The sequence below is a fragment of the Mobula birostris genome, chromosome 20, assembly GCF_030028105.1.
Source record: "Mobula birostris isolate sMobBir1 chromosome 20, sMobBir1.hap1, whole genome shotgun sequence".
Classification (NCBI taxonomy): domain Eukaryota; kingdom Metazoa; phylum Chordata; class Chondrichthyes; order Myliobatiformes; family Myliobatidae; genus Mobula; species Mobula birostris.
This window is the reverse complement of record NC_092389.1, coordinates 50,902,752-50,925,497: the sequence shown is the minus strand read 5'-3', so window position 1 is coordinate 50,925,497 and position 22,746 is coordinate 50,902,752. Positions and strand designations below refer to the sequence as shown.

The 22,746-nt window shown below is 53.9% G+C and overlaps 1 protein-coding gene across 1 annotated transcript in view; it reads right to left on the bottom strand.

Annotated features, from left to right (window-relative positions):
* cadm1a (cell adhesion molecule 1a) overlaps window positions 1–22,746 on the bottom strand; it is a 519,760-nt gene that overhangs the window by 158,086 nt on the left and 338,928 nt on the right. The window contains 1 exon segment of the mRNA XM_072238556.1: window positions 13,137–13,157. Coding sequence (XP_072094657.1) covers window positions 13,137–13,157 — 21 coding nt within the window.

The window sequence follows — 22,746 nt, the reverse complement described above, 5'->3', positions numbered from 1 at the left end:
ACACACAGTTAATGACAGACCCACACCGCCACTGACAGACTGTACACACTGTCAGTGACAGACCCACACCGTCACTGACAGACCCACACCATCAATGACAGACCGTACACAGCGCCATTGACAGACCGTACAGAGCGTCACTGACAGACCCACACCGTCACTGACAGACCGTACACACCGTCACTGACAGACCCACACCGTCACTGACAGACCGTACACACAGTCACGGACAGACCGTACACACCGTCACTGACAGACCGTACACACTGTCACTGACAGACCCACACCATCACTGAACGACCGTACACACAGTCACGGACAGACCGTACACACCGTCACTGACTGACCCGCACCGTCACTGACAGACTGTACACACTGTCACTGACAGACCCACACCGTCACTGACAGACCGTACACACAGTCACGGACAGACCGTACACACTGTCACTGACAGACCCACACTGTCACTGACAGACCCACACTGTCACTGACAGACCCACACCGTCAATGACAGACCCACACTGTCACTGACAGACCCACACCGTCACTGACAGACCATGCACACAGTCACTGACAGACCCACACCGTCACTGACAGACCGTACACACCGTCAATGACAGACCGTACACACTGTCACTGACAGACCCACACCATCACTGATACACCCACACCGTCACTGACAGACCATACACACGGTCACTGATAGACCCACACAGTCACTCACAGACCCAGAGCGTCACTGACAGACTGTACATACTGTCACTGACAGACCGTGCACACAGTCACTGACAGACCCACACCGTCACTGACAGTCCGTACACAGCGTCACTGACAGACCGTACACACCATCACTGACAGACCCACACAGTCACTGACAGACCCACACCATCACTGACAGACCCACACCGTCACTGACAAATCGTACACACGGTCACTGACAGACCGTACACATCGTCACTGACAGTCCCACACCGTCACTGACAGACCCGCACCATCACCAACAGACGGTACACACCGTCACTGACAGACCGTACACATTGTCACTGACAGGCTGTACACACAGTTAATGACAGACCCACACCGTCACTGACAGACTGTACACACTGTCAGTGACAGACCCACACCATCACTGACAGACCCACACCGTCAATGACAGACCAACACTGTCACCGACAGACCCGCACCATCACCAACAGACGGTACACACCGTCACTGACAGACCGTACACATTGTCACTGACAGGCTGTACACACAGTTAATGACAGACCCACACCGTCACTGACAGACTGTACACAACGTCACTGACAGACCCACACAGTCACTGACAGACCGTACACACCGTCACTGACAGACCGTATACACCGTCACTGACAGACAGTACACACTGTCACTTACAGACCGTACACACCGTCACTGACAGACCGTACACACAGTCACTGACAGACCCACACCGTCACTGACAGACCCACACCGTCAATGACAGACCGTACACACCGTCACTGACAGACCCACACAGTCACTGACAGACCCACACCGTCACTGACAGACCCACAGCATCAGTCACAGACGCACACTATCACTGACAGACAGTGCACAGCGTCACTGACAGTCTGTACACAATGTCACGGACAGACCGTACACACCGTCACTGACAGACCCACACAGTCACTGACAGACCCACACCGTCACTGACAGACTGTACACACTGTCACTGACAGACCCACACCGTCACTGACAGACCGTACACACTGTCACTAACAGACCGCACACACTGTCACTGACAGACCCACACTGTCACTGACAGGCCCACACCGTAACTGACAGACCCACACCGTCAATGACAGACCCACACTGTCACTGACAGACCCACACCGTCACTGACAGACTATGCACACAGTCACTGACAGACCCACACCGTCACTGACAGACCGTACACACCGTCAATGACAGACCGTACACACTGTCACTGACAGACCCACACCATCACTGATACACCCACACCGTCACTGACAGACCATACACACGGTCACTGATAGACCCACACAGTCACTCACAGACCCAGAGCGTCACTGACAGACTGTACATACTGTCACTGACAGACCGTATACACCGTCACTGACAGACCGTGCACACAGTCACTGACAAACCCACACCGTCACTGACAGTCCGTACACAGCGTCACTGACAGACCGTACACATTGTCACTGACAGGCTGTACACACAGTTAATGACAGACCCACACCGTCACTGACAGACTGAACACACTGTCAGTGTCAGACCCACAGCGCCAATGACAGACGGTACACACAGTTACTGATAGACCCACACCGTCACAGACAGACCGTACACACATTCACAGACAGACCGTACACACCGTCACTGACAGACAGTACACAGCGTCACTGACAGACCCACACCATCCCTGACAGACCCACACCATCAATGACAGTCCGTACACACTGTCACTGACAGACCCACAGCATCAGTGACAGACCCACACTATCACTGACAGACCGTGCATAGCGTCACTGACAGTCTGTACACAGTGTCACGGACAGACCGTACACACCGTCACTGACAGACCCACACAGTCACTGACAGACCCACACCATCAATGACAGACCGCACACAGCGCCACTGACAGACTGTACACAGCGTCACTGACAGAACCACACCGTCACCGACAGACCGTACACACCGTCACTGACAGACCCACACCGTCACTGACAGACCCACACCGTCAATGACAGACCCACACCATCACTGAACGACCGTACACACAGTCACGGACAGACCGTACAGACCATCACTAACAGACCCACACCGTCACTGACAGACTGTACACACTGTCACTGACAGACCCACACCGTCACTGACAGACCGTACACACCGTCACTAACAGACCGTACACACTGTCACTGACAGACCCACACTGTCACTGACAGGCCCAACCTGTCACTGACAGACGCACACCATCACTAACATATGGTACACACAGACAGTACGCACAGTCACTGACAGTCTGTACACAGTGTCACGGACAGACCGTACACACTGTCACTGACAGACCCACACCGTCACTGACAGACTGTACACACTGTCAGTGACAGACCCACAGCGCCAATGACAGACCGTACACACTGTTACTGACAGACCCACACTGTCACTGATACACCTACACCGTCACTAACACACCGTACACACCGTCACTGACAGACATTACACACCGTCACTGACAGATATTACACACCGTCACTGACAGACCGTACACACCGTCACTGACAGACCGTACACACCGTCACTGACAGACCGTACACACCGTCTCTGACAGACGGTATACACCGTCTCTGACAGACCCACACCGTCACTGACATTCCGTACACAGCGTCACTGACAGACCGTACACACCGTCACTGACAGACCCACACAGTCACTGACAGACCCACACATTCGCAGACAGACCCGCACCATCACCAACAGACGTTACACACCGTCATTGACAGACCATACACATTGTCACTGACAGGCTGTACACACAGTTAATGACAGACCCACACCGCCACTGACAGACTGTACACACTGTCAGTGACAGACCCACACTGTCACTGACAGACCCACACCATCAATGACAGACCGTACACAGCGCCATTGACAGACCGTACAGAGCGTCACTGACAGACCCACACCGTCACTGACAGACCGTACACACCGTCACTGACAGACCCACACCGTCACTGACAGACCGTACACACTGTCACTGACAGACCCACACCATCACTGAACGACCGTACACACAGTCACGGACAGACCGTACACACCGTCACTGACTGACCCGCACCGTCACTGACAGACTGTACACACTGTCACTGACAGACCCACACCGTCACTGACAGACCGTACACACTGTCACTAACAGACCGCACACACTGTCACTGACAGACCCACACTGTCACTGACAGGCCCACACTGTCACTGACAGACCCACACCGTCAATGACAGACCCACACTGTCACTGACAGACCCACACCGTCACTGACAGACCATGCACACAGTCACTGACAGACCCACACCGTCACTGACAGACCGTACACACCGTCAATGACAGACCGTACACACTGTCACTGACAGACCCACACCATCACTGATACACCCACACCGTCACTGACAGACCATACACACGGTCACTGATAGACCCACACAGTCACTCACAGACCCAGAGCGTCACTGACAGACTGTACATACTGTCACTGACAGACCGTGCACACAGTCACTGACAGACCCACACCGTCACTGACAGTCCGTACACAGCGTCACTGACAGACCGTACACACCATCACTGACAGACCCACACAGTCACTGACAGACCCACACCATCACTGACAGACCCACACCGTCACTGACAAATCGTACACACGGTCACTGACAGACCGTACACATCGTCACTGACAGTCCCACACCGTCACTGACAGACCCGCACCATCACCAACAGACGGTACACACCGTCACTGACAGACCGTACACATTGTCACTGACAGGCTGTACACACAGTTAATGACAGACCCACACCGTCACTGACAGACTGTACACACTGTCAGTGACAGACCCACACCATCACTGACAGACCCACACCGTCAATGACAGACCAACACTGTCACCGACAGACCCGCACCATCACCAACAGACGGTACACACCGTCACTGACAGACCGTACACATTGTCACTGACAGGCTGTACACACAGTTAATGACAGACCCACACCGTCACTGACAGACTGTACACAACGTCACTGACAGACCCACACAGTCACTGACAGACCGTACACACCGTCACTGACAGACCGTATACACCGTCACTGACAGACAGTACACACTGTCACTTACAGACCGTACACACCGTCACTGACAGACCGTACACACAGTCACTGACAGACCCACACCGTCACTGACAGACCCACACCGTCAATGACAGACCGTACACACCGTCACTGACAGACCCACACAGTCACTGACAGACCCACACCGTCACTGACAGACCCACAGCATCAGTCACAGACGCACACTATCACTGACAGACAGTGCACAGCGTCACTGACAGTCTGTACACAATGTCACGGACAGACCGTACACACCGTCACTGACAGACCCACACAGTCACTGACAGACCCACACCGTCACTGACAGACTGTACACACTGTCACTGACAGACCCACACCGTCACTGACAGACCGTACACACTGTCACTAACAGACCGCACACACTGTCACTGACAGACCCACACTGTCACTGACAGGCCCACACCGTAACTGACAGACCCACACCGTCAATGACAGACCCACACTGTCACTGACAGACCCACACCGTCACTGACAGACCATGCACACAGTCACTGACAGACCCACACCGTCACTGACAGACCGTACACACCGTCAATGACAGACCGTACACACTGTCACTGACAGACCCACACCATCACTGATACACCCACACCGTCACTGACAGACCATACACACGGTCACTGATAGACCCACACAGTCACTCACAGACCCAGAGCGTCACTGACAGACTGTACATACTGTCACTGACAGACCGTATACACCGTCACTGACAGACCGTGCACACAGTCACTGACAAACCCACACCGTCACTGACAGACCCACACCGTCACTGACAGACCATACACACGGTCACTGATAGACCCACACAGTCACTCACAGACCCAGAGCGTCACTGACAGACTGTACATACTGTCACTGACAGACCGTATACACCGTCACTGACAGACCGTGCACACAGTCACTGACAAACCCACACCGTCACTGACAGTCCGTACACAGCGTCACTGACAGACCGTACACATTGTCACTGACAGGCTGTACACACAGTTAATGACAGACCCACACCGTCACTGACAGACTGAACACACTGTCAGTGTCAGACCCACAGCGCCAATGACAGACGGTACACACAGTTACTGATAGACCCACACCGTCACAGACAGACCGTACACACATTCACAGACAGACCGTACACACCGTCACTGACAGACAGTACACAGCGTCACTGACAGACCCACACCATCCCTGACAGACCCACACCATCAATGACAGTCCGTACACACTGTCACTGACAGACCCACAGCATCAGTGACAGACCCACACTATCACTGACAGACCGTGCATAGCGTCACTGACAGTCTGTACACAGTGTCACGGACAGACCGTACACACCGTCACTGACAGACCCACACAGTCACTGACAGACCCACACCATCAATGACAGACCGCACACAGCGCCACTGACAGACTGTACACAGCGTCACTGACAGAACCACACCGTCACCGACAGACCGTACACACCGTCACTGACAGACCCACACCGTCACTGACAGACCCACACCGTCAATGACAGACCCACACCATCACTGAACGACCGTACACACAGTCACGGACAGACCGTACAGACCATCACTAACAGACCCACACCGTCACTGACAGACTGTACACACTGTCACTGACAGACCCACACCGTCACTGACAGACCGTACACACCGTCACTAACAGACCGTACACACTGTCACTGACAGACCCACACTGTCACTGACAGGCCCAACCTGTCACTGACAGACGCACACCATCACTAACATATGGTACACACAGACAGTACGCACAGTCACTGACAGTCTGTACACAGTGTCACGGACAGACCGTACACACTGTCACTGACAGACCCACACCGTCACTGACAGACTGTACACACTGTCAGTGACAGACCCACAGCGCCAATGACAGACCGTACACACTGTTACTGACAGACCCACACTGTCACTGATACACCTACACCGTCACTAACACACCGTACACACCGTCACTGACAGACATTACACACCGTCACTGACAGATATTACACACCGTCACTGACAGACCGTACACACCGTCACTGACAGACCGTACACACCGTCACTGACAGACCGTACACACCGTCTCTGACAGACGGTATACACCATCTCTGACAGACCCACACCGTCACTGACATTCCGTACACAGCGTCACTGACAGACCGTACACACCGTCACTGACAGACCCACACAGTCACTGACAGACCCACACATTCGCAGACAGACCCGCACCATCACCAACAGACGTTACACACCGTCATTGACAGACCGTACACATTGTCACTGACAGGCTGTACACACAGTTAATGACAGACCCACACCGCCACTGACAGACTGTACACACTGTCAGTGACAGACCCACACTGTCACTGACAGACCCACACCATCAATGACAGACCGTACACAGCGCCATTGACAGACCGTACAGAGCGTCACTGACAGACCCACACCGTCACTGACAGACCGTACACACCGTCACTGACAGACCCACACCGTCACTGACAGACCGTACACACTGTCACTGACAGACCCACACCATCACTGAACGACCGTACACACAGTCACGGACAGACCGTACACACCGTCACTGACTGACCCGCACCGTCACTGACAGACTGTACACACTGTCACTGACAGACCCACACCGTCACTGACAGACCGTACACACTGTCACTAACAGACCGCACACACTGTCACTGACAGACCCACACTGTCACTGACAGGCCCACACTGTCACTGACAGACCCACACCGTCAATGACAGACCCACACTGTCACTGACAGACCCACACCGTCACTGACAGACCATGCACACAGTCACTGACAGACCCACACCGTCACTGACAGACCGTACACACCGTCAATGACAGACCGTACACACTGTCACTGACAGACCCACACCATCACTGATACACCCACACCGTCACTGACAGACCATACACACGGTCACTGATAGACCCACACAGTCACTCACAGACCCAGAGCGTCACTGACAGACTGTACATACTGTCACTGACAGACCGTGCACACAGTCACTGACAGACCCACACCGTCACTGACAGTCCGTACACAGCGTCACTGACAGACCGTACACACCATCACTGACAGACCCACACAGTCACTGACAGACCCACACCATCACTGACAGACCCACACCGTCACTGACAAATCGTACACACGGTCACTGACAGACCGTACACATCGTCACTGACAGTCCCACACCGTCACTGACAGACCCGCACCATCACCAACAGACGGTACACACCGTCACTGACAGACCGTACACATTGTCACTGACAGGCTGTACACACAGTTAATGACAGACCCACACCGTCACTGACAGACCGTACACACCATCACTGACAGACCCACACAGTCACTGACAGACCCACACCGTCACTGACAGACCCACACCGTCACTGACAGACCGTACACACCGTCACTGACAGTCCGTACACACTGTCACTGACAGACCGTACACACTGTCACTGACAGACCCACACCGTCACTGACAGACCGTACACTCAGTCACTGACAGACCCACGCCGTCACTGACAGACCGTACACACCATCACTGACAGACCGTACACACCGTCACTGAGAGAACGTACACACCGTCACTGACAGACCGTACACACAATCACTGACAGACCGTACACACCGTCACTGACAGACCCACACCATCACTGACAGACCCGCACAGTCACTGACAGACCCACACCATCAATGACAGACCGTACACTCAGTCACTGACAGACCCACACCGTCACTGACAGACCGTACACACTGTCACTGACAGACCGTACACACCGTCACTGACAGACCCACACCGTCACTGACAGACCCACACCGTCACTGAGAGACCGTACACACCGTCACTGACAGACCCACACCATCACTGACAGACCCACACCGTCACTGACAGACCCACACCATCACTGACAGACCGTACACACTGTCACTGACAGACCCACACCATCACTGACAGACCGTACACACTGTCACTGACAGACGCACACCGTCACTGACAGACCCACGCCGTCACTGACAGACCGTACACACCATCACTGACAGACCGTACACACCGTCACTGACAGACCCACACCATCACTGACAGACCCACACCGTCACTGACAGACCCACACAGTCACTGACAGACCGTACACACCGTCACTGACAGACTCACACCGTCACTGACAGACCGTACACACCATCACTGACAGACGCACACCGTCACTGACAGACCCACACAGTCACTGACAGACCGTACACACCATCACTGACAGACAGTACACACCGTCACTGACAGACCCACACCGTCACTGAGAGACCGTACACACTGTCTCTAACAGACCCACACTGTCACTGACAGACCGTGCACACCGTCACTGACAGACCGTACACACCGTCACTGACAGACCCACACCGTCACTGACAGACCGTACACACCATCACTGACAGACGCACACCGTCACTGACAGACCCACACAGTCACTGACAGACCGTACACACCATCACTGACAGACAGTACACACCGTCACTGACAGACCCACACCGTCACTGAGAGACCGTACACACTGTCTCTAACAGACCCACACCGTCACTGACAGACCGTATTCACCATCACTGACAGACCCACACCGTCACTGACAGACCCACACAGTCACTGAGAGACCGTACACACCGTCACTGACAGACCCACATCGTCACTGACAGACCGTACACACAGTCACTTGCAGACCATCAGTGGAGAATGAATCTCGGGGCTGTATATGTGTGCTTTGCTAGTAAATTAGCTTTGAACTTTTAAAAGCTTTAATATCCTATGGGTTGCTCGACATCTGTCTTTGAGTGTTTGGTTAATGTCTTGCTGGTAATTTGTTACTTTAATACTGGAAGTAATTGCAGTAGCCTTTATTTGCCGTTGACTATCTTCAGAAGATAGCAAGGAGCGAGTTAATGAACGCTGCCGACCGCAGCTGTCTTAAGCTCCCATTCCCGTCCAACAGATTGTCCAGGTCGACCGTGTTAGCCGGGATGCGGCTGGTGGTTGGGGTGGTTGCCGCTGGGCCGCACTGAAGGAGATCGGCCAGCAGAGGGAGCCTCACTGCCTCTCCGCTGTAAAGGACGGGCCTCCCTTCCGAAGAACCACACACACAAACACAGTCTGCCTCACATTACAGAGACCCAGACAGACAAACCCACTCTCACACAGGACTCACAAACTCCGATACCTGGGGCGTGGGACACAAGTTCACTCGTGAAAACTCTCTGTGCTTAGCCCTCGGCTGAAATGTCGGGGCGGGGTGGCGAGGAACCGTGCATGCCTATCAGCCTGGGTTTTGCTGACCCCCCCCCCCCCACTCGCTTACTGGTAGGGGTCCGGGGGTGGCGGTGGGGTGGGGGTAAGAAAGGTTGGGAACCGCTGCTCTCGAGGGCTGTGAACTCAGCCGGCTCCATGATGGGCACTAGCCCGCCCCTCCCCTCCAGCATCGAGGACCTCTTCAAAATGGCCACCATCTCAACAACGTGCCAACCATCATTGAAGACCCCTCCCACCACCCAGGGCGTGCCCTCTTCCCATTGCTACCGCTGGGGAGGAGGTACAGGAGCCTGAAGGCGCACATTCAATGATTCAGGAACAGCTTCTTACCCTGCACCATCAGATTTCTGAATGGGCCTTGAACCCGTGAACACTACCTCAGTGTTTCCTCCCTTTGAGCACTATTTACAGTATTTTATATATTGTGGGGTTTTTTTTGTTAACTTTTATGTGTCTGACTATCTTTTAAGAAACAACATTTTTTAAGGAAATGTTTTTTTGGACTCTGCCGCACAGGGAATCAGAATCTCCTTCGGTGCGCGTTGGGGCAGGAGAAAAGGGGTGAAGGAAAACTGCCAGCCCGATCGTGGAGCAGGCTAAGTTGTCGGCGTGGTCCGAAGTCCCCCGGACTGCGCCGCAGGTGCCCCGCGCTCTAAAACGAGGCAAGCAACGGGCGGCCCACAGCGCCAACGGCGGCGGACGAGCCCAGTTGCGGGAGGGCCTCGCCTGGGGTACCGCCAGCGGCTTCTCGGGGGCCCCTCGTCCGCTGGAAGGACGCGCTGACATCGCAGAGGGTCCCAACGAGGAGCGCGGGGACGGAAGGGTACTGGGTACCGCCACCCCCAACCAACCCATTCTTCTAAACTCCAGCGAGTACAGGCCCAGAGACATTCAATGCTCGATGTACGTCAACCCATTCCCTCCCGGGATGTTCCTGGTGACCCTCCCCGACGTCAGCACATCCTTACCTAGAGGCCAAGATCAAATCGGGGGGGTTTGTCGGGGACTGCGGCTTGAAGGGCCGGAAATGGGGTATTCTGAAAGGGGTAGATAAAATAGAAGTAGCAAAGTTGTTTCCCGTGGTAGGTGAGACTGGAACTAGGGGACATTGCCTGGAGATTCTGGGGAGAAGATTTAGGACGGAGATGAAGAGAAACTGTTTTTCCCCCAGAGAGTGGTGAATCTGTGGAATTCTCTGCCCAGGGAAGCAACGGAGGCTTCTTCACTAAATATATTTAAGATACAGTTAGATAGGTTTTTAACATAGTAGGGGAATTAAGGGTTATGGGGAAAAGGCAGGCAGATGGAGCTGAGTTTACAGACAGGTCAGCCATGATCTTATTGAATGGCGGGTCAGGCTCGATGGGCTGGATGGCCGACTCCTGCTCCTATTTCTTCGGTTCTTATGCTCTTATTCTGCGCTGCGTCCCAACAAAGCCAATAAATTTGGCCCGAAACGGGTCACGATACTCTAGGTGCGGCCTGACCCAGGCCTCACCAAACCTCAGCATCGCACCCTGGTTTTAGATGGAAGCCCGGCCTCCGCGCTTCAAGGACAGCATCACGGCTTCCCAGAGAGCGCCGGATATTCTGGCCGGTGTGTTCCACCCCATCGCCGCCTGAGGCCGAGGCACAGCCAGGGCGTTCCGCTTGCTTACCAGCGTGGGCCCCGCGCGCGAGAATCTGTGGGCGTAAACCGGCGGAGATCCACTACAAGTGGGGGCTGAAATGACTGACACGAGGGGGCACAGTTTTAAGGTGCTTGGAAGTAGGTACGGGGTGGGGGGGGAGTGTCAGGGGTACGTTTTTCACACAGAGAGAGTGGTGAGCACGTGGAACGCACTGTCAGCGACAGTGGTGGGGGCAGATACAATAGGGTCTTTTAAGGGACTATTCGATAGGTGCGTGGAGCTTAGAAAAATAGAGGGCTATGCGGGAGGGAAATTCTAGACAGCTTTTAGAGTAGGTTACGTGGTCGGCACGACATTGTGGGCCGAAGGGCCTGTAATGTCCTGTGGATCTCTATGCTCTATAAAAAGTCCTCGGCAAGTTTCTCTTGCCGAGATCGAGCCCCGCGCCCCCCCCCCCCTCCGAGTGAAGAAGCTTCCCCTTCACTTTCCTCTGTAAGCCTCCGACCTGCCACCCTTAACCCACGACCCCTCGCCCAACCTGAGCAGGGAAAAGGCCTGCCAGCATTGACCCCAACCGTACCCCTTAACAGTTCTGTCGCACGTAGATGGAACAAGTGGGGACGTTCTGGGCCGCTTCTCGAGTGGGTCGGCACAACACTGTGGGCCGAATGGCCTCTAGTGCGCTGTAGGTTTCCTGCGTTCTATGATCGGGGGAGACTCTGGGGGGGGCGCGGGATGGGACATCAGAGGTAGTTGTTTTACATAGGGCAATGGAATGAACTTCCGGGTTGCTGGTAGAGGACAGATTGGGGACACGAGAGATTCTTAGATCGATAGAGAGTTACCCAGGAGGGAAGGGTTAGATTGATCTTGAGAGTAGGTTAAAAAGGTCAGCACAAGATTGTGGGCCGAAGGGCCTGTACTGTGCCCTAATGTTCTAGATATTCTATCCTAACTGACTGAGGCAAGGAGATGCAGGACACAAATCGCTTCAGCCCGAAACCATTAGGAAAAGCCAGGTTAGACTTCAGAAGGAGCCCCAAGGTTACACCATGCAGGCAAGACAGAGAGACAAATAAGTTAGCAGTTTCCACTGTGACACACAATCCCTCAATTTAAACAAAGAATAAACCCCCAAAAAAGTCGATTTTCCGAATCGGTAATCCATTTCAGGATATCCCAGATTGAGGTTGGGGGTGGAGGTTTCGCGAGACCGAGACAAACTTCGCCCCCTTTCAAAAGCATTTCCCACGAGAGAGTTTTAATGACATGCACGGGGTCTTTGTCTACCTTCAATCTCCTGAGAAGTGCCTGTCAGCAGAGGAACCAGCCGGGGTGGTGGAGGGGGTGCGAGCAGAGGAGCAAGGGAGAAGAAAGAAAGAAACAAGTTTAGAAGACTGCGTCGGCCAAGTGTGCGGTTAAAGAACCCCTGCAAGTAAATCGCTCGGGCTTCGACCACGCCTCGAGACACATCGTGCAGAACGAGCATTAAATGTGACAAAACACTTAACATATCTAAGCAGCTCCCAGACCAGACAGTAAGAAAAGGCCAATGTGACCCGCTCCACATTCCCTCTCTCACCCACCCCCTCCGCCAGTGTTTCCACTGTTAACAGGATTTAACGCTTACGCATGCGTTCGTTGTCACGTACCGGCATGCATGAAGGGGGAGGGGAAAGAAAGTATACTGGAGGTCATGCAACGCTAAGTCTGATCGCATTCCGATCATTTTTTTCCTCAGGGCTGTTAGCAAAGGGAGAAGATGGCGGTACGCGCGGCCTCTCCGGTGAATGATGTCTGTAATCTGTCAAGTAGGGGACCGTGCACAATCCTGATTTGATGGAGACGGATGTGAGAGCACGGAGGAACATCTGGAGAAACTTCTGAAATGCCGCTGCTACTGTGTGGTAACCGGAATCTCTGGAGCAGAAGGCCCCAAAATCCTCGGCTTTGCGTGTTTCAGCGGCCGGGGAGAGGTCGAAGGCGCTCGGCAGAGGATGGCGCTCGGGGGGCTGTATCGGAGAGGCTGGCCGGAGGCTCGAAGTTTTCGGACGGACGGACTCAGTGTCGGCTGGGGTCGGCTGCTTCCAAGGCATCGGCAAGTTGACCGTACCTGGAGGTTTATGACAGGGAGTTTCTCCCTTTTGCCGCCTGCTATCGGGGACTCGGGAGTCGATCGACTCGAGGACTTTGAGAATTTTTTTTAACTGTGCCCATGGTTCTTCATCAAATTATGGTATTGCTTTGCACTGCTGTAACTATATGTTATAATTATGTGGTTCTGTCAGTGTTAGTCTTTGGTCTGTCCTGTTTTCTGTGATATCATTCTGGAGGAACATGGTATCATTTCTTAATGCATGTGTGCATTTCTAATTGACAATAAAAGAGGACTGAGTGTTCTCATAATCTAAAAAAACACGCTTTTCAAATAAACAGATAAATAAAGCCAGGGTATTTTTTTTTATTTCCCCGGAGAAACCTCCTGTTACGTTTCCAGATCCAAGTTATCGACAGGGAGCCCGCTGACTAACGTGCACTCAACATCAGCTGTAGGCCGCGGTCTTGTTTCAAAGTTCACAGGTAAGTTTACTATCAGAGTTTGTACTGCACCGCGTCACCGTATACCAGGCCTGAGGTTCATTGCCGCGCACGTATTCGCAGCGGAACAAGGAAGTGCGATAGAATAAACGTGATACGATACGCAATGACTGACGAAACTGGGCCGATGTGCGAATTGCTGAGTTACCAGTGAACTAATCTGACAGCACACAGGCTTGATGCCTACACTGCCAATCGTTTATTGTTTCATTTAGTGGTTCACCAAACGAGCCCAATGACACCCTACGTCTCTGGCCCGTGGGAGAAAAACTGGAGCTCCCAGAGGAAACCCAGGGGGGAGTGGCGGGGAGACTCCTTACAGACTGTGGCGGGATTCGAACCCGGGTCGCTGGCGCTGCCATAACGTGACGCCACCCGCTAATCTAACGGACCACGTCACGGACACGGTAAATCATGACTTCTGCCGTGCCAATCAACACTGAATCGCGGGTCTCCCCGCCGCCGCTGCCGTTTCCCCGGACGAGTCCCGCGGGGCACCGAGCGGCCGAGCGGCCTCCCTGGCCGGGTCGTCCGCTCTACCTTCCCGCACTCCAATCCCCGTGTGCTCGACGCAGAGATTGACGTCCAGGCCCAAGTTCAAGATTAATTGTCAGTCAACCATCCACAGCAATGCAAAACAAAACAGCGTTCCTCCAGGGACAAGGTTGCAACAAAAAAAACAGTACCAACAGTCACACACAGCACGTCTAGTGACCGAACCTTGCAAATATATATATATAGATGGGATGCCTACAACTTTTGCACGGTACTGTAGTAATTTTACGTATTGCACTGTACTGCTGCCACAAAAACAAAACAAATTTCATGGCACGCGTGAGCAATGATAAACCTGATTCTGGTACGGGTCTCTGTTGTGGACTGAGAGCGGGAAGGAGGGGGCATCGTGTTTGGGAAAGGGCGAAGAGAGAAGGGAAGCACCAGAGAGACGTTCTCTAATGAATCAATAGCTTGGAATCAAGTGACAAAAGGGCTGAGTGCCACCCCTCATCTCCGGGCACTCCTTCCCCGCCACCCGTTCCACACCCCCTCCCGCGGGGCACTCCACCCCTCGCCATTCCCGACGCCCTTTTGCTCCCGCCAGATCTGCAAACTCCCCATCCCGCTCCGCGTCTCCCGTGCAGAAGCCTCGGGCACCCTGGCTAGACGTAATATGTGCGCCTAAGACTTTTGCACGGTGCAGTAAAATCCTCTCAGTAATAGGAGGCGTTACATCTGTTACGGCAGCGTCCGTTACAGACCTCATCACTCAGTGCCACCGTCAGGTAGGAGGTACAGGAGCCTGAAGACACACACTCAGCGATTCAGGAACAGCTTCTTCCCCTGTGCCATCGGGGAGGAGGTACAGGAGCCTGAAGACACACACTCAGCGATTCAGGAACAGCTTCTTCCCCTCTGCCATCGGGGAGGAGGTACAGGAGCCTGAAGACACACACTCAGCGATTCAGGAACAGCTTCTTCCCCTGTGCCATCGGGGAGGAGGTACAGGAGCATGAAGACACACACTCAGCGATTCAGGAACAGCTTCTTCCCCTGTGCCATCGGGGAGGAGGTACAGGAGCCTGAAGACACACACTCAGCGATTCAGGAACAGCTTCTTCCCCTCTGCCATCGGGGAGGAGGTACAGGAGCCTGAAGACACACACTCAGCGATTCAGGAACAGCTTCTTCCCCTCTGCCATCGGGGAGGAGGTACAGGAGCCTGAAGACACACACTCAGCGATTCAGGAACAGCTTCTTCCCCTCTGCCATCGGGGAGGAGGTACAGGAGCCTGAAGACACACACTCAGCGATTCAGGAACAGCTTCTTCCCCTCTGCCATCGGGGGGGAGGTACAGGAGCCTGAAGACACACACTCAGCGATTCAGGAACAGCTCCTTCCCCCACCGCCGTCCGATTTCCGAACGGACAATGAACCCGCGGGACTCTTTCTCACTAATCTTTCCCCTCTTTTTTGCAGTACTTCAGCTTGACCTTTTCAACTGCTTGCTGCCACTTGTAGCTTTTACATTTCATACTGCAATGTCCCGCCGCCCCGCGCGAACAGCAAACTTCACGCTGCTGCGAAACCGGCGGTTTCTCAACCAGTGTTCCGAAATCAGAAGCTGCTAAACTATGTTGCTAAGCCCGTTATATGACATCGCAATCATGCGCCGTGTCGTACGACATCATCACCATGCGCCGTGCCGTGCGTCAATAGACAATAGGTGCAGGAGGAGGCCATTCAGCCCTTCGAGCCAGCACCGCCATTCACTATGATCATGGCTGATCATCCACAATCAGTACCCTGTTCCTGCCTTCTCCCCATATCCCTTCACTCCGCTATCTTTAAGCACTCTTTCTAACTCTTTCTTGAAAGCATCCAGAGAATAGTAGTCATAGTCATATTTTATTGACTATGACTATGATTACTATTCTCTGGATTCTTTCAAAAAAGAGTTAGATAGAGCTCTTAAAGAATTGGCCTCCACTGCCTTCTGGGGCACAGCATTCCACGTATCCACCACTCTCAGTGTGAAAAGGTTTTTCCTCAACTCCGTTCTAAACTGTCTACCCGTTATTCTTAAACTGTGGCCTCTGGTTCTGGACTCTCCCAACATTGGGAACATGTTTCCTGCCTCCAGCGTGTCCAATCCCTTAATAATCTTATATGTTTCAATCAGATCCCCTCTCATCCTTCTAAATTCCAAAGTATACAAGCCCAGTGGCTCTAATCTCTCAACACATGACAGTCCCGCAATCCCGGGAATTAACCTCGTGAACCTACGCTGCACTCCCTCCATAGCTAGAATGTCCTTCCTCAAACTTGGAGACCACAACTGTACACAACTTTACAAAACTGTCATGGGGTGACCTCGGTATTTTCCATGACTATAATCGGCAGGTTTTTCTACAGAAATGATTTACTGTCGCCTTCTTCTGGGCAGTGTGTGTCTTTACAAGACGGGCGACCCACCCTCCCCACCCACAAGCCTGCCCGGCATCAGTGGTGATGTAACCAGGACCTGTGGCCTGCGCCGGCTGCCCGTACGACCGTCCGCCGCCTGCTCCCGTCACGGCTTCGCGTGACCCCGATCGGAGTTGGGGGTGGGGAGGGTGGGCTGGGCGGGTGCTACGCCTTGCCCAGAGGGCCCCCACCGGACCCTCACCCCTCACCTGCGACCACTCCCCGGTGCGCCGCTCCGACAGGCGGGCCAAACCAGGTGAGGGCAGCCGGCTGGGGGTCGTCCCCTCGTGGCCTCGTGACATTACAAAAAAAAAGCAGGCAGAAACGGCGAGGGCAGGCGCAGAGAGGCGTGGAGAGGATTAATATAAAGACAATGAGCGGACGGGCTTCTGGGCCATAGGGCTGGAAGTCCTGTCATGCGCTGTACCACCAAATACAATATTGAGGCCTTCTTGGCGTTGGGCCGGGCAGATCTTTACCTCACTTCACGCTCACCAGAATTTCTCGAAGTGGCGGGGGCGGTGGGGGGGGGGGGCAGTTGGTGGCCGGGGAAGAAAGAAATGACGGGCAACGATGAGGTAATTGTCTGGCATTCAACTCGCGTTACACTTCACCTCCCTGCGAGGCCTTTGTCGAGCAGGGCTTATTGTGACGCGGCCTAGCTTCAATTGCGGGAGGCCCTTTAGCAAACACAGAAAGCGAGAAAGCTAAAAGTCAAGAGACAATACGATTTTTTTTCCCCTGATAAGATTTCCGACCTCTGCTATTCAGAAACGCACGCGGTTTCCACAGCAACAACCTCATAAGGTCTGCCAATAAGTAACAGCAAAGTCAAAAATCTGGCTATTACAATGAAGGTCACTGCCGCTGGTTAAAACACTTCAACTGTGTAATTTTTGTTTTTTTTCTCTCTCTCTGAAGTGCATCAGATAAATTATATTTACTCTGGTGTAGCTTTGCAGGTGTAGGGAGGCTCATCCTGCAACCCAGCAGAAACCTGGGCCCGACTCCATTTCAGGATCGGATTCAGAATCAAGTTTTGTTACGTGTCGTGAAATTGGTTAACTTGGCAGTCGCAGAAATAATGAAGAAGAAGAAGGAAAACAATAAGAATGAAGAAATTAGTAAATCAAATACAGCGTACATACATTGAGCAGGTTAAAAATAGTGCAGAAAAAAACAGAAATACTGTATATCAAAAAAAGTGAGGTAGTGTTCACGGGTTGAATCTCCATTTAGGAATCAGACGGCAGAGGGGAAGAAGCTGTTCCTGAATCACTGAGTGTGTGCTTTCAGGCTTCTGTACCTCCTACCTGATGGTAACAGTGAGAAAAGGGCACGTCCTGGGTGCTGGAGGTCCTTAATAACGGACGCTGCCTTTCTGAGACACCGCTCCCTGAAGATGTCCTGGGTACTTTGTAGGCTAGTGCCCAAGATGGAGCTGACTAGATTTACAACCCTCTGCAGCTTCTTTCAGCCCTGTGCAGTAGCCCCCTCCGTACCAGACAGTCATGTAGCCTGTCAGAATATTCTCCTCGGTACATCTATAGAAGTCTCTGAGTGTTTTTGTTGACATGCCAAATCTCTTCAAACTCCTAATGAAGTATAGGAAGTATTTCATAGATAATGAAGTGTGCGCGGATCTCTGCGTTCGGTTCTCGCTCGTGGGGGGGGGGGGTTCAAGTTCAAAGTTCATTTACATATCAAAGTACGTACGTACGCCTGCAAGAGATTCATCCTGTTGCAGGTGGCCAGCAAACGAACAAGCACACAGCAGAACACAAGGAATTCTGCAGGTGCTGGAAATTCAAGCAACTGGTGAACGCGGCAGGCCAGGCAGCATCTCTAGGAAGAGGTACAGTCGACGTTTCAGGCCGGGACCCTTCGTCAGGACTAACTGAAGGAAGAGTTAGTAAGAGATTTGAAAGTGGGAGATCCAAAATGATAGGAGAAGACAGGAGGGGGAGGGATGGAGCCAAGAGCTGGACAGGTGATTGGCAAAAGGGATACGAGAGGATCATGGGACAGGAGGTCCGGAGAGAAGGAAAAGGGGGAGGGGGGAACCCAGAGGATGGGCAAGGGGTATAGTGAGAGGGACAGAGGGAGAAAAAGGAGAGAGAGAGAAAGAATGTGTGTATATAAATAAATAACAGATGGGACATGAGGAGGAGGTGGGGCCTAGGGGAAGTTAGAGAAGTCGATGTTCATGCCATCAGGTTGGAGGCTACCCAGATGGAATATAAGGTGTTGTTCCTCCAACCCGAGTGTGGCCTCATCTTTACAGTAGAGGAGGCCGTGGCTAGACATGTCAGAATGGGAATGGGATGTGGAATTAAAATGCGTGGCCACTGGGAGATCCTGCTTTCTCCGGCGGACAGAGCGTAGGTGTTCAGCAGAATCCGTTTAAAAAGCCCCGCACCGTGACGGTCGAACACCCAGGGCGTGAAACAGGAAGAGGAGACCGCGGAGAGAGGGCAAAAGAAATGGAACAGCCGGCAGAACAGGAACGTTGAACTGCAGAGTGAGTCCAGAGGCCAGGGGAGACGGTTCAGCGCTGCAGGTGGTCCAGGAGCCCAACGGCCGCGGAGCCGAGGGCCAATGGCCGCAGAGTCAGTTCGGCGCTGAGGCGAGTCAGCCCTCCCAGAGTAGCGAGCTGTGCGACAGTCCAGCCTTCATCCCTCGACTCTTCTGATCTTCTTAATCTGGCACGGAGCTGAAATCGGCTATACGCCGATCGGTTATCTGCTCTCAGGCCCGGAGGGGGCAACCTCATTGAAATCTACCGAATGTTGAAAGGACTAGATACAGCCTCAAAATCAAGGGGCGATTCTTTAGGACAGAGGCAAGGAGGAATTTTTTTAGCCAGAGAGTATTGAATCTGTGGAACGTTCTGCTGCAGACTGCGGCGGAGCCCGAGCCCGTGGGTATATTTAAGGTGGAAGTTGATCATTCCCTGATTGGCCAGGGCATCAACGGATATGGCGAGAAGGCAGGTGTACGGGGTTGAGTGGGATCCGGGATCGGCCATGATGGATTGTCAGAACAAACTCGATGGGCTGAACGGCCTAATTCTGCTCCTATGTCTTACGATCAGGACTGATGAAAAAAGGTGAGGAGTCAGGGTTAGAAGGTGGGAAGGGGGGAAGGAGGTAGTACGGACAGTTCAAAAGCACCCCCCCCCCCGCGCACACACACAGTAATTTACAACTCTCCTCCCTGCAGTGACGAAAGCAGACCCACCTGCACTCATTCCACAGCGGTGACCCCGTGCTCCCTGCTCCCCGACACTCTAAATCCCCAGCGGCACGCACAAAAACGCCAAGGTCCCTCATCAGGAGAAAAAATTCCCCCGATTCCACTCGAGCTTGCTTCCTTCCACTCTATCATCGCCATCAGGCCCCAAGACAAGGACGAGGAACAAGACCTCGTCTTCCGACTGGAAACGCTGCAGCCTTCCTAGAACATCGAACACAGAAATCACCTCCCTGCCCTGGATCCATCTATCATCTCCCTCAGCTGAATCTGCCTTCAGCTCCCCACTCCCTTTTTTATTCACCTGCGCTCCAGTCTCCTCAGCCCCAAATCACCCACTGTCCAGGACCCTGCCTTGGTGCTTCCTGACCTGCGGAGTTCCTCGGGGATTTTGTCCCGGGTTAACCACCTGCTGGGAGGTGAGAGGCCCCGGGATCAGCTCTCGGGTACATCCTAACCTCTGAAATCAAACTGAGGCCAGAGTCGGGTCAGGGTCAGGGTCAGGGTGGGAGGTCTCCTTTTCCCGAATGACGCGGAAGGCGGAGGGCACTGGGAGTATGCCGTGTGGCCGTACGTGGAAGCGGCTGTTCCTCCCTCCGCGGGTGCTGCCCGACCAGCTGAGTGCCTTGCAGACGTCCAATCACAGTGACCCAAATTCCTGCGCCCGCCACGTGTCGCTTTATGTCTTTGCACGTACGTCGGAAGTGGTTGTCGTTACGCGTCGGGCGTGGTGGTGCAGTGGGCCGTGATTGTCGCTCTTGCTTTCAGCTTCCGCCGTCTCGGGAAAAGGAGAGCTGAACGTGTCGGTCTCTCCCTGCCAGTACACAGCCTCTCGGACAGCAAGCCTCGTGCAGCGCCTCCTCGCTGGCGACAAACACACGGAAACTGAACCCCTCTCGGACTCGGGCTGAACTACAGGGGACGGGGAGGAGGTCCGGCCCCTGCACGTCGTAGCACGCAGGCCCACCGGCGTGTGGACACCCCCCGGTGCTCGTGAACCAGATCCCCGGCTACGGGTAAATAGCCCCCACCGCCTTGCGGGCAGCCTCGGGGGAGAGACGAAGGTCTACGGGAGTTAAACCCAGACAGCAAATCCGGAGTGGAGCCCCTGATGTCATTGAACATCCTCCCGGCAGCTCCTGCAGCCGAGCTGGTGACAAACGTATTGCTTCATAAGCTTTCCTTCGGGCTGCACCGGTGAGGCCGAGAGGGGGATCTTGACGACTGGGGCATCTCAGGGTCTCCGTACCTTCCGCCCAGGCTTGTGATGATGGTTATCACCCATTGTCCTTCCAGACAGACGGATGCTGGACACCACATCGAAATATACAGCGATACGTGCTGTTTAGTATCAATGACGAACCTGGTCTGGGATGAGCTGGGGCCAGCCCGCGAGTCTGGCTGTGCCTCTGGTCCCAGCGTAACACGCCCACATCTTACGAACCCTGACCCGTAGGTCGTCACACTGTGGGAGGAAACCGGTGAAGTCGGCGGGGGGGGCGGCAGAGAACGTACGAACTCCTTACAGACACCGGCGGGAATTAAACTATTTGTTGCCACAACTGCGATGTTACCAGCCGCCGCTCGAAAGGGCAGGCGTCTTCTGCGTTGGGCGCTTGCCCAGCCTGCGGTCGGGAACCAGGAAGGTGCGTTGCGCCGGTCACCGGCCGCTCGGGCAATCCGTCGATCTACAGAGGGTCTAAGAGGTTGGCCCCCCTCACAGCTCAGCCCGGAGCAAAGGGCCCCCCCCCACCCCGGGAACGTCAGCAAAATCAAACTCAAGATTCAAAGGCACGCCCACTTGGGATGGAGTGTGGAGCAAGGGTTTCGTTTGCTGTGCGGTTCCAGATTTGAGGGTCCGTACTCTGGTGGCGGTCAAGGCCAGCCGGGAAGGTAGTAGTGGTGTCCCAGGTTAGGACGGCATGCTGGAGGGGCAGATTGGCCTTCGCACCACTCCAGCCGCCTCTGAGAGGAGTGAGAACTCAAGGAGGGAACGGGTCGGAGACCAGTTCTGAAGAGGATGAGTGGCCTGCGTCGGTCAGGGTCGACCACGGATGTTGTATCGTAGCTGTCTAGATACCCAAG